This window comes from Periplaneta americana, chromosome 15 (genome assembly GCF_040183065.1).
Source record: "Periplaneta americana isolate PAMFEO1 chromosome 15, P.americana_PAMFEO1_priV1, whole genome shotgun sequence".
NCBI lineage: Eukaryota > Metazoa > Arthropoda > Insecta > Blattodea > Blattidae > Periplaneta > Periplaneta americana.
In genome coordinates this window covers 65,828,371-65,842,842 of record NC_091131.1, presented here as the reverse complement: position 1 = coordinate 65,842,842, position 14,472 = coordinate 65,828,371, and the positions used below count along the sequence as shown (strand labels likewise).

Below are 14,472 nucleotides of genomic sequence, written 5' to 3'. Positions count from 1 at the left end.
ATGCTCCGTGTCCATGTTGACCGTTGAAGTTAATGTCAACAAATACGTAAGTAATCGTCTTAACCCTCTCCCCATAAAGAAAAAAAACTCACCTCAGTACGTGTTTCCAAACAGTTCACATTCCTGCCACTACTGGCATTACTGTACGTATCGGCAAGTACTCTTCAGAATGAACGCCGTACTTGTTAGACAACTTCTCTGGCACATAGGCAATACGCCTCTCCGGAAGTGTAGGAAGATTGAATTCTCTAGGCTCATCGGCTAGCCTCATGACGACATACAGCGAGCCATGACACACTTTGAACTGAACACGCAGTAGTCTCTTCCTTAGTTCTTTTTTCAAAGATCCACAGAAGGAAGGCTACTCTTTTTTCTATTTAAAGCTTCATTTGCCAATTCTATCCTCCTTGAAATAAGGGGAAGATGAAAAGTGTTGGAGAAATGAAAGTCGTAAGTGGGAATACCACGAGAGAAAAATCTGTGCAACGTCTGCTTTATCTAGCACGACCTGGCCGACGATCGAGCCTGTCGTCTGGATGGCTAGTACGCTGATAAGCTACATAATACGCGGCCCACTCGGCGTTTGAGTCCATGCAGGCAAGAGCTTCCTGCAGAGGTTTGACAATGTAGGTTTACTTATCATAGAATCTGAAAACAAGATTCATATTCGCTTACAAGTCTCTGTAATATGATTGTTTATTAAATAACTAGAAATTGTACTGCAGTTTATTACCTCCAATATTTATTTTTCGAGATACAGGTCGCAGGCAACTGAGGTAACGTTTCTCAACGTATTATTTTTATTGTGATATTTTAAAACGTACTCAAGTGACACATGAGCAGCAAGGTCCAAATGTAGTCGCATGGTCACGAAGTACATTCAAGATGAATAAGACGACACGTTAACCTTTGGTGCCTCTAATTGTCGAGCTGGGATTGCAGCATAAGTATACGGGATAAACTATCCAGATCGATGTTGTCTAGATCAGAGTCTGAGCGTGATACATCTAGTAAGACGTATGGGATTGCTGCATCTGTCGTTGAGCGATAGCGCATTGGTTTTCATCCAGTCGGCCCGGGTTCTATCCACGGCAGGCCTGATGAAATTTGTGATGGAGAAAGCAGACGCTGCAGAGGCTTTTTTCTGGTGGCATTTTCTTTTTCCTCTTTCATTCCACCAACACACTCCACTAAGCACCTCTCCCTCATTTCATCTAGTCATCTGCGATAGTTAATAATAGACCGAGGCAATATCTTGAGTTTCCGATGCTGATGTACGAGTAGTTATTCATTTATTTAGTGTTCTACCCAAGGGTATGTCTTTCACTGCAAACCCAACATTCTCCAGTCTTTTCTGTTTTCTGCCTTCCTTTTTGTTTCCTCATGTGATCCATATATCTTAATGTCTTCCATCATCTGATATCTTCTTCGATCCTTAACTCTTCTCCCGTTCAACATTCCTTCCAGTGCATCCTTCAGTAGGCAGTTTCTTCTTAGCCAGTGACCCAACCAATTCCTTTTCCTCTTGCTGATCAGTTTTAGCATCATTCTTTCTTCACCCATTTTTTCCAACACAGCTTCATTTCTCATTTTGTTTCTCCACTTCACACGTTCCATTCTTCTCCATATCCACATTTCAAATGCTTCTATTCGCTTCTCTTCACTTCACTTCGTTGTAATGTCCATGTTTCTGCCCCAAACAATACCACACTCCATACAAAGCACTTCACTAGTCTCTTCCTTAGTTCTTTTTCCAGAGGTCCGCAGAAGATTATCATTTTTCTGTTAAAAGCTTCCTTGGCCATTGCTATCCTTCTTTTGACTTCCTGGCAGCAGCTCATGCTACTGCTTATAGTACACCCCAAGTATTTGAAGCTGTCCACTTGCTCTCACTACAATTTTATAGTAGGCCTATTGCCAGTCAGTTACAAATAATATAGTTGGACTCTCCTTATAAACCGCACAGCGTTGAATATATATATATATAACTTTCAAATAGGCCTATCGATTTTTATAAGTATAAACATGATATTAGAAAGTACTGCAATATACAATTAGATATTACATGTAACTTTGTGCAGACTTAGGCTAATTTCGTAGGGTACTTATTCTTCGACTACTTAAATAATTTAAAATTAAGTCTCATATATTATTTTTGGCAATATTGAAATGCTTTGTATTGACCTACAGTAGATTGAAAGCATATCTTCTTTTTTGAGGGCTTAAGAAATTATATCGTATATGCATATCTTTTGAATGATAATTCAATTGTGACTCAAAATAAAAAAATGCCTAAGAAATAAAAAAAAATATGAACTTTAAAAATGCGTTCAGTTCATCTGATATAAAGATTGAAATTATTCTTTCTTTCATGTTTTATAGTCAAGTTTGCCCCACTGTACTGTATATAAAATAGTTAATTTCAAAGGAAATAGGCAGGGTGTACGACACGCGATATACCCTAACCTACATGGTCCCTAAAAAAATATATTGTCCCGCTCTCAAGCAAAACTGGAAGAATGACCCCTTGCGAATATACAACCCGTTTTAGCGAAATTCCGTATCTGTTGCATGGGGTTGGTCTATTATGGCGCTAGTGGCAGTAGGTCGTGATAATAATTATCTAGATCGGTAGTACATATCGTTATCTTTGTGAATAATAAGCCAAGCAGAAAGCAAGTAATTTTAATCACATTTAAATTAGATGTTGTTATGACTTTGTGAAAATATCATATTGTGTATTTGTGTACGTTTATTGTGAATATGTTTGTTAATACTGTAACAAATTTAACGAGTAGGCCTATTAAGGATCCGATACAATCAGCGGCGCGAACAGCCCACGAAGGGCAAAGACCGACCAGTCGGCTGCTGGTATTATGTCCACATACCTCAGCAGAGGTGAAGATCATCATGAAAGTATCATATGGTCAGTATGATAATCCCCTCAGTTATAATTTGATATTAAGGATACCTATCTCTGATTGAGGTTCTGGCTGATATGTATGTCTATTATCAGGCAGTACTGTACATCTCCCTTGACATATTTGTGTCAGAGGAAGTACAATTGTTTGTATGCATCTGAAGTCTGATTAGTGGAATATGTAGCCAATCGGCGATGCATGCATTGGAGGGGGAAAGGAACTGGCCACCCTATCCCATTATCTTCTGGCCTAGTTGCCTCATGAATGATGCGTTATCGGTGTTACTTATGAGGTTCAAACCTGTTTCGGACAGTTGACTAAACAACAACAACAACGATATACCCTGTGTATTTATGATGTTGCATTTAAAGGATTTAAGGATATTTTAATTTCTACTATAAGCCCTTCCTTGCTCATTTTAAATAAAAACATCCTTTAAAAACTCACATTTAAGGGAAAAAATTAATTCCACAGATATTCGTTGAAAAGGGGTTCTGCTGAAAGATTATATTTAAAAAAAGACAGCCCACAGAGAAGCAAGGCCTACCAGCCGACTGGTGGCCTCACGTCCACATGCCTGAACAGAAGTGAACGATCATCCAAACTGTATGGGAGTAGCATGTGGTTTGCACCATGTTCGTCCCAGTCGTTATACTGGCTTACAAAATTAATTTACATATCTAAATTTCCTAAAGTCATATAATTTTTGGGCGAAGTGAAATATGTTGTTGGAATTATAAAAAATTTTTGTACAGTGTAGAAAAGGAAATTTTACTCTGTGTATCTTATTTAATTGCACAGTAAATGGTTTAAATGATTTAATTTGCATAGGTTATTTTTAATGACAGACGAAGAAAATAAACGTTAATAAAGAATAGGCCTATGTGGTGACGTGGCAATACGTAAAATGTATACTGTAATAATAAGATTTGTGTGATATTCATGATACGGAATTTTTAAATATTTGATCGCTCACAAAATACCAGTGGTACTGCAGTGATGTGCGGTGTTAGCAATTCGGGAGAAATTGATGAAGTTATAATATTCCGAGAAAACCTGCCTCAGCGCACTGGAATTCGAACCCGACGCCTGGTTCACTGCAGGGTCTCCCACGCGTCTCTGGGCGTCCCTCCCTGTTACCGCGCGCCAATCCGAGCGGCGCGGACCGCGCGCCTGTGCAACCCCGCCCAGCTGAGCCCGCCCCTGGAAGTAGGCAGCCCTCAGTGCAACTCAACACGGCGCCCCGGTAGCGTGCCCCATGCTGCGGGACCTCTGCACGACTCTACACTCCCTCGCCGCCTGAGCGCCCTCTATTTGCTCCCGTCTGCCTCCCGAACGCCGCCAAAATTGAGCTCCCGGCCCACCTCGACGTCCTCCTTGACCGCTTCCTTCTGAGCCCCTGCAAGTCGCTCAAAGCGAAGCTGCTCACCATGAGTGCAGGCGGCGGCTTGGAGCCCGCGAACTACCGGCTGGGCAAGAACGTGGCGCCGCTCACCTACACGGGTGAGTAATAACCCATACCAACTCATTTCTGGGTCAGATGTGTTGTTTCATCGTTGCATGGTTAAGCTTAGAAGTCAAGTTGAGTTCATTATTCATTCCAAAGAAAAAAATCCTATTCTTTATTTTTTTCTGTACAATGTTACTTGCTAAAGAAAATATCATGTCCTTTTGTTTCTGCAATGCACGTTACTTAAATTGAATTACTGCATGTTTACTTATTGGTGAACATTAGTTTGCTTTGTTTTATTTCCGCAGTACATGATTACCCGTGACTAAAATTCAAACCGTGTTTCTTTATCTCAACAGTGTTCACCACTAAAATTCAGGACATGATCCCCTGTTTCAAGTACGCATAATAAATTAAGTTTTGAGAAAATCAATGGGTTGTTTTCCGTCAATAAAATTCAAATTGTATTAATTTTTTTCAACAGTGCATCCTCATACTGTATCTCTTCTTCTTTTGCTTTAAACAACTCTTGATTTGTGTTCGCTAAGATTAAAATCATGTTCTTATGTTTGCAAAGTGCATGGCTACTTGTTCATCTCCTTACATTTCCATGGCAACTGAGCGTTATTTTGTCCCAATTTTGTGTGTTCTCTTTTTTTAGTGCTAAGACCGGCAAATTGTTGGTTGTTCCTCTACTACACAGCAAGTAGAATCTCGCTTTCTGTTCCTTATGTCAGATAACGATCAAAACTTGTAACGCCGATTTCATCGGAAAATAAATGAAATATAATTTATCTCTGCAAAAAAGAAAGCTATGTTTTTCTTTATTCAATTAGATATCCCTCTATGTGTTCAACAAAGGACAACATTTCGTAATCGTATAATAAAAAGTGGAACAAATACTATTTTACAGTAAAAATAGTATAACTTACTGGAAACATTGGAAATTTCCGTTCAGCTTTTCACTTACGTGCTCGATGAATGAATGTATGTAATTTACTAGGGCAAAGGTTGGTAATATTGTGATACGAATAATATTGTGATAGCTCTTTTTGAGAATTTATTACGATTTTACTGAACAAGAGAAGGACCGGTTTTGTGCAGAAACTTGTCCACGAACATTCCCTTAATACGTTGACCCAAAAAAAAAAACCGATCTTCCCCTCGCTCAGTAAAATTGTAATAAATTCTCAAAAAGGATTATCATAATATTACTCATATCACAATATTACCAACTTTACCCCATATATAAAATTAGCCGTTAGATAGGCTACTAAGGTCGCAATTAAAAACAGTATTAATCTGAAATCTCTCTATTTTGCTGAAATTATTTATCTAATTTTGAGATTCCTTCCTTTATTTAGCTCAGAATACATTGCAGCAATAGTAGTGTGGCTATAGCAGTAGTATTTTACTTAACGACGCTTTAAACTGCAGGGATTATTTAGTATCGAATTTCAACCGCGGGTGAGAAATGACCGACAATTTTTATCTTGAGCCCTTTATCTTATACATGCAGTTAATCTACAACCCGAGCTTCGAAGCTTTATTTCCCTCCTGGAGGAAACAATGCAAAGGGTTTTATCGGCCTGTAATATCCATCGTCTTCAGCTGGGTTTTAACAGGCGAACTTCTTATCTAGCGGTGGACATAGCAACCGAGGACGCCTTTGACATTATTCTTAATTTGTTTCCAAATTTGTCCGCTAGAGACCTCTGTAGTTTCACGAGCTGTTGTCTAGCGGAAGTATGTGCAATTTCAATCGAGAAATTGACACAGAGACATCTGCCAGCAAAACTGAGAACTTAATGGAACGAGGAACATTTCAAGTACAGATTTTTGCTGCAGCCCTGTCAATCAGGGATAGAATTGTTTTACAGGCCGTAATCAACGACGTGGAAACTCCTGATTTATTTTCCTCCCCAAGGAAATTGTGCTAAGAATTTTTACCGTCCCTAAAAACTCATCATCGCGGACCGGACCATGAACCTTTGAACATCAGCACTCATGATAAATATTGGACCTCCGAAGGTAACTAAGCGACTAATGTAGTGGTTAGAAACACTTCTGGACGACTGGCTTATTACTCTTTCTGAATGTGTCTCCTTTTCGGGTTGTGACAATATGCTTTCTTATTAGTAATTCTTAAGGTGCCCTTCGTTTCGTAACAATTCAGATCTGTATTGTGTTTCCAATGATATGTTCTTGAACTGTCATTCCGAAAATATAGCAACGCATAGTAACCAGGACGCCTTTGACCTTATTCTATTGCCATTGTAGTCCCCGTAAGGCCCTCAGTGTGCCGGATTATTAAGGCTTCTCACCTCACGAGACAATTGGCAATACATAGCATTAAGGATGTCAATTTTAAGTGTCTGCCGCCTTTACCCCCAAGGAAAACCTCTCGGTATTCATGGATGAGTGAACTCTAGAGTTATAATTTGGCCGAAAAGATTAGATCGACGTGAAAAATACATGACTCCATCGCAAATCGAGCTCTCTACATTTCGTCTTGTAGAGCAACGCCTTAATGAAGACCGAGACCTTAATGAATACCGGAAGGATTTCCTTGGAAATAAAGTACATAAAACTGACATCCTTAATGCTACTTACTGCCAATTATCTTGTGAGGTGAGAAGCCTTAATAATCCGCCACACTATGGGCCTTAATGGAACTGCAATAGCAAACATATAGAAATAAAACTATACTGGGTGATTCATTTGCAACGCAATTCGTATGGATGCATAACCAAAGATACCATCGGATACGTCCGTTACAAAATTAAATACCAAAGCCAATTCAAAACTTTATTAAACTAAAAAAAAACATACATTAATTAGCAATTAGATGAATTTGACAATAATAATTTACACATTTGTGTCATTGCAGCCCTAGTCGCTTAACGTCTTGGTGTGTTGACCGACCGTCTTTTTCCGCGGATATAGTAGTTGCATTCTACTGAATGTGCGTGCCCGCCCGCCTGAGCATTTCGGAAGAGTGATTGTTTTGAAGACACGGTGAATCTCTCCTTAAAAATTTCGAACGGATTTCATTTGACTCCCACTAGGTTTTTCCTTCACACACAGCCAGTTGTCGTACGTCGTCAAGTCGGGACTTCGAGGAGACCAATTGAGAGGTCCACCTCGTCCGATCCACACTGGAAACAGGCTGCTCAACCATTCACGGACGGGATTCCAGTAATGTCTTGGAGTCCCATCGTGTTGAAGGACGACGGTATTAAAACGACAAAAGCTGTTGAATTCCGGGATCAGCCATTGCGAGAAATGGAGCTTCGATGCACCAGCGTCGAAAAATATTATCGAAAGGTAATTTTATTGGCAACTCCATCCCATATCATAACATGAAAAGGATGTTGTTGAAGTTCTTCAAAGCTTTTTTTTTAGGTGAGAAATAAAAAAAATTCAAGAACGGAAGCTGAAACAAACCACATATTCATCTCTCATAATATTATGACGAGCCGCTACAGTGTAAAAAGCATCATGCCGTACATGCATATATCATGACCACTTAATAATTTTTTTTATAAATTTGGACCGATATGGATACAAATATGTCTTATTCACCCAGTAATGAATGAAGTTTCTTAGAATCTGCATTTCCACCAATAACTTCTTTGTCGATTTATTTGGTGAACGAAGAAATAGTTCATTTAAACAGTCACTGATGTAATCACTGACATATTTTTTTAGGTCTTTCACTACGGTTTTTTTATCCAACACAGAACCACTTGAGAAAGTTTTTGTCTCCATTATACATAGGTTAGCCTCATTTTGAAATGTTTCATTCAAACTGTGTAAAAAGTTTCACTGATTTCTTCATACGCTTCGAAGTTCTTCCTTCTTCGTGATCTCTTACTCTAACAGTGAGACCTTTCTCATTCCTCTCCGATAGAGTTCAGTCAAGCGCTCGTTTGTAATGTCATTCATTATTCTCACTTCGTCCGTTGTCTCGTTTCCATTGTTCAGGCGCTCTGTATTTGTCATACCAGCCAATAAGACGAAGAGATTTGGTGCGATCAAGAAATAGAATGATCAAGAGTGCTTTCAAGAACAGTCGCGGAACAGGATCTAGTGGACCAAATCCAAAATCGTTCACGATGATAAAACATTTTAAAACACTTCCATTTAAGCAGAGAGCCACTGATATGCTTTTCAACATAATTGCTACATAGATCATGAGTTTATGAAAGGAGCAATTTCACAGAAAATCTTCAGAACGTGGTTCCGGTGCTATCTTACTGAGCAATAGCCTTGACTTAAAGTATTACGGTTAATTACATCCTAAGGACAGTCTTTTGTTTGACGCAAAACAGAAGTTTATACGTTTTTCACGTCGTTCATTGAATGAATTTGCAAGACGACTCTATTGGAAGTTTATAGTGGAAATGTAGCCCGAACATGTTTCTCTTAATACACTCTCTTTTTCCCTGTCACCATTCTCAAAGTCCTTAATTTTCTGTCTCTATAATAGCTGCGGCCACATCACAGTGACTAAAGAAACAAGAAATGCATGTGTTACATAGCGCATTATCTTACAAAGTATGGCCAAATTCTGTGTCAGATCTGTGATGGATGAAGCAGCTGTGAACAGATTTTCTCCGCGTATTTTATTTCCCACTTCTTTTAACATTTCATTATTCCTCTATTACAGAAATATCATTGTATTTTAATATTGGATTACTTGAATTATGGGGTTCGAGCTAGTTTCGTAATTAAGATCTTGCGCTGCAAGTCCGAAGGTCTCAGGTTCGATTCCATACTGGGTTGTGAATATTCTTCTTTAGTCTAATCCTTCCGGGCGCACTATGGGCTTGGGACTTACTCCGTCTCTAATAGAAATTGGTACAAGGATAAATTCGTTAGGAGCAAAGATGGCCAGCAAGTAGGACTGACATTCTTACAGCTATTCAGTGCCGATTGTCTCGTGAGTTGGAAGTCTTAACATCCCACCAACCTAAGAGTCTTTTGGAATCTCTGATACGATTGTATTGCTTTGTTTTACTTTGAATTCTTATAATTGAGGACATCGTCTCCCTCTATGAGTAACACGTCGAACTACTTGATCTCTTCGCCATTTTCACGAAAAACTGTCCTTCACATAGTCTTTGTACACCACAAATTCACTTGGGCCTCTGTGGCTCAAGTACTGTGACTTCATTTGGACGCTTGGCCGGCTGGCGGGGATTTTCTTGGTCTTGCGCTGCTTGTAACCGGTTATGCCCCCCTTCACTCTACCGTCTTTCAGTTTCTGTAAGAACACATGTTTCAGTGTGCCGCCCAAACGGGGATTTTAAAAGTTTAGTGGCATTTCAAGCCGAGGTTTGCGAAATTCCTGATTCCTGCGCAAGTTTTTTCAAAGATTTCCTTGGACTTTGTTCTAACTTTTGCTCGAGCTCGTCGAGTTTTCCCTCTCTAAGAACACAACGATTTACTCTCGGCTTCTTGTCAAGAACGGATCCAGTTTGTCTAAATCTATTCAGAAGATTACGAACCCTTTCTCTGTGAGGTGCACGAACAGCAGGGAATCTGTCTATAAATCGCCATCTCACTTCTCTACAAGAGGAATCATACATAAAGATTCTGTGTTCTAAAGTATACTTAATTTATATATTACAAGAACACTAACACATTGTAGAAACACACTGAAACACGTAGCAACTTCAGTACAGCATAAAGATTTCGCTTCAACTGATTTAGCGGACACATTGAGAGACGGGAGAGTGAAGGGGACATAACCGGCTACAAGCAGCGCAGCGCAAGGCCAAGCAAATCCCCGCCAGTCGGCCATGTGTCCAAATGAAATCACTGTATTAGAGCGCTAGTCTATCATTCAGGCGGCTCAGATTCGATCCCCGAACAGGTTGTGATGGAACAGGTTGTGATGGGTTTTCTCATGGTACTTCCGTTTCCGTCCATCATTCCGCTAACACTCTCCAAATTCTCCTCATTTCATCTATCATGTCTTGGGGGTAGTACAGGTTTCCGATGATGATATAGGACGGGCTTCAGGCTTATCAAGCTATTCGTTGTGGACGGTCCTGACTCTATCAGAGGCTGATGCAGGATAGCCCGTCTGTCAGCGTGGGATGATCAGAAAGGGCTTAGGGCTGCGAATCCCTGGGGTTTATCAGGCTATTCTTCCGCTAAATGAGACTAGCTGTATTAGGGACTGGAGGTAGGATGGCCTACCTTTCAGCGTCGGATTCACGAATGTCACCCACTCCACCTGTCGGACTTTCAATCACCACATACATAGGGCGCACAATGGGCTAAAGCGTGCCAAAGTGTATGGATCCGTCCCGGATCTAGTCCTCGTGAAGGCAAAGCTAAAAAGCCACCTCAAGTCATTACATAGCCTTATCTTTGTCAGGACTTGCTTAGAGACAGATATTTTACTTCTTCTCGCTTTTATGTTGCCGTATAAACATAGTCAGGTGTCGGCACCAACTTTAGAATTGTCATTAGTTTGTCTGTCGGGAAGAATGCTACCGCGCTATTTTTATTGGTTATTTTACGACACTTTATCAACTGCTATGGTTGTCTATGGTCTAAACGAGATGAAGGTTATAATGCCAGCGAAATGAGTCCAGGGTCCAGAGCCGAAAGTTACCCAGCATTTGCTCTTAATGGGTTGAGGGAAAACCCTGGAAAAACCTCAACCACGTAACTAGTCCCAAGCAGGATTTGAACCCGAGCCCGCTCGTTTCATGGTCAGGCATGCTAACCGTTATTCCACAGCGGTGGACACACAGCTGTTGTTTCATATTGTATTCTGATTGGGAATAAGAATGTTTGTGAGTTATAGTGAATTGGTGTAGTTGTGAAAGGAGAAATGGAAGTAACTATTCCGAGAAATCGTGAATCATTTCTATCTTTGTTTATACTTTTCGGAATTTAAACTCTGATTTTAAAACTTTCGAAGTCTACGCTCCAGCTATTCCGTCTTATTCTTTACCTGAATAGATTAACTCGTCTTCATAGTAATAACACGTTCTAGTATATAGTCACGAAGCTCAATACGTAGTAAATATGCATTCATAGATAGTTGCTAACCACTAGGATCGCTACTATCGTCTTATTACAGACAATGCAAAATAGTACCTGCACCAGTGTATTGTTCCTAGTACCCTCATAAACTCAAGCTTCGCGACTATACGAGTATATACTAGACTGTGGTAATAATCTGATATTAAATAGTCTACACATTTAATCTCATAATATATTATAGCGTTATTCTAACTTTGTAGGTCTTGGGAAAATAATATAGTTTTTTTTTCATGAAATAATGCGGTTTATTCAGGTGTAAACCATTTTAAAACAGACCCATGAAGCATTCACATAGTTTTCTACTACCACAACGTTTTTTAACTGTCACGAACTGGTCTTTTCAATTTTTTTTACAAGATTCCACTATGACGCCATATTACAGGATATATTTCTCAATCCATTTAGAGTTCTGAATCTTCTCATGGCGCTGGAACAATCTCCTTTACGTTCATTGTAACACTGAATAAGGTCAGTTCTCATCAGTAGAATCAAAACTATATTTTATAGTTTGAATTAAAAAAACACACATTAACTCACTGAAGAATAGATTGATTGGTGTTTGCTTATTTAATTTTCCATAGCAACGATAGTGAACTAATTCAAACAGATTTTTTTTCATGAAAACAGAATTATCTTTCCTAGCTTTTCAATCACCCTATTTTACATGTGTTAATTTGACTTGTTTTGTATTTTTATTTAATTTGTGATTCCTTTTGAATAATATGTAAAAGTGATTACAGCGGAATCCAAAAGACGGAAATTGATTTCCTTCATAAAAGTGAAAGATGCATTTAGTAAACAATATTCTGCGCTCACGAAATGTATAAATTCGTCAAAACATAGGCCGGCGTCGGAACTGCAACTCGGATCTCCAGCATATTAGCCAGATACATTCTCCCTGTGTCATAAGGTGACTCTGTCGAAGGAATTTAACGTCAGAGAGTTCCTTCTGCAAACAATATTGCTGTAATAATATCTAATTTCAAATTACTCATACTAGTAATTATGCTCGCAGAAAAGAATGGACTAAGAAATTTCAAACCTCAACAGAGCGTTCAATAATATTGTGACTAAAATTACAAAAAAGTGACAACGTTAATACGAAATATTTCAAACCTAAAAAAACATTCAATAATTTTTTACTTACTATACACAATGATCTGAAGCTAATATAAAATTTGTTACACATGATAACATTGAAGATTAGATTAGATTTTATTAAAGTACTGAGTATTATGGTTGTGAAACTTGGACTCTCACTTTGAGAGAGAAACATAGATTAAGGGTGCTAGGAAAATATTTGGGGCTACGAGGGATGAAGTTATAGGAGAATGGAGAAAGTTACACAACGCAGAACTGCATGCATTGTATACTTCACCTGACATAATTAGGAACATAAAATCCAGAAGTTTGAGATGGGCAGGACATGTAGTACGTATGGGCGAATCCAGAAATGCATATAGAGTGTTAGTTGGGGAGGCCGAGACGTAGATGGGAAGATAATATTAAAATGGATTTGAGGGAGGTAGGATATAATGGTAGAGACTGGATTAATCTTGCTCAGGATAGGGACCAATGGAGGGCTTATGTGAGGGCGGCAATGAACCTCCGGGTTCCTTAAAAGCCAGTAAGTAAGTAAGTAAGTACTGAGTATTATACAAATACTAGTCATAATAAAAACAAAACAGAGTGAATAAGATTATTAGAAACATAAGTTATTAACAAAGGACTCAAAGTATTCACTAATACTGTAAAAGGGATGATTAATCATCAGCGTTTTAAAACATTCTTAAATGTGTTATAGTTAGCAGTGTGTGCAGATTTATGTAATCTGTTAAACATAGATACTGCAATGGACATAAATTGTTTTTAGTTGTTTCTAATCTAACATTAGGTTCAGTCAAATAAAAATTGTATCTTGTATCATAATTATGATGATCAGACCTGTGATAATAAATTTCTAAATTTTTCTTTACCTTCAGCAAAGAAGTGAAGCTTTAAAGATTAATAACAGTCAGAATAGCCTCATTTATGAATAGTGGCTTACAGTGCGCATCATAAGCAGAACCAGTTAAAATACGTAAGGCTTTTATATATATATATATATATATATATATATATATATATATATATATATAAGGAGAATATTAGATACATTAGAACTATTTCCCCATACAGAAATACCATAGGTATTATACTATTGAAGAAGACGAAATAAGCACTTCTTACATAAGTTTTAGGCACCAGTGATTTCAATTTGCTTAATAAATAAATAAACTCTTGAGAGTTTAGTACAAACATAATCAATATGTGGGGCCCAAGATAATCTGCGATCCAGTACAATTCCTAAAGGTTTAGCAGATGACTGAGAGTTGTAAATTGTGTAATCACTTAATGTAAACAATACATGTTGTGTCTTAGTCTGATTTAAACAAAATCCATTAGCCTCAAACCAGGCAGCTGCTTCGTTAAAGGAATTGTCCATAACAAACTTTATATCACTTATGTCATCACAGTATGATACAAAGTAGTATCATCAGCAAATACAATCGAGTTACTATATATATATTTTTAGGCAGATCATTTATCATAATTAAAAATAATAGGGGTCCCAAAACAGAACTTTGGGGTTGAATTGGAAAGGAATAAGGATGTTAAATAATATAGCATTGAACTTTAAAATGCCAAGAGGACAGAATCAGGAATTTTGAAAAGGAAACAAACTTCTTACTTACGGAATGCGAAAAGAAGCTTGTACTTCCATTGGAGCTATCTGTACTCTGGACGTCATTGGAGCCAATTTTTTCTTGGTAGCTTCCATTATTACACAATTTCTCTCTACGTTAATGAACTATTTTCACACCATGAAACAACATGAAACTACTACATAAAGTAACTTCAGAGAGGAGTCAGAGTCTTTTCACACTCTACAGGAAAACGACCTTTGTAGTTACATTTATATTCTGAGTGGAGTGGATTTCTTCTGAGTGTTACAAATTCTAGTGTGAATGTCGCGTCATCTGCTCTGACGTG

General features: G+C 38.4%; 1 protein-coding gene across 1 annotated transcript in view; it reads left to right on the top strand.

The window, feature by feature from the left end:
• The first annotated feature begins 4,143 nt into the window (after positions 1–4,143).
• Gad1 (glutamate decarboxylase) overlaps positions 4,144–14,472 on the top strand; it is an 81,485-nt gene continuing 71,156 nt past the window's right edge. The window contains exon 1 of the mRNA XM_069847489.1: positions 4,144–4,424. Coding sequence (XP_069703590.1) covers positions 4,352–4,424 — 73 coding nt within the window. The 5' untranslated portion in view covers positions 4,144–4,351. The remainder of the gene's footprint in view (positions 4,425–14,472) is intronic.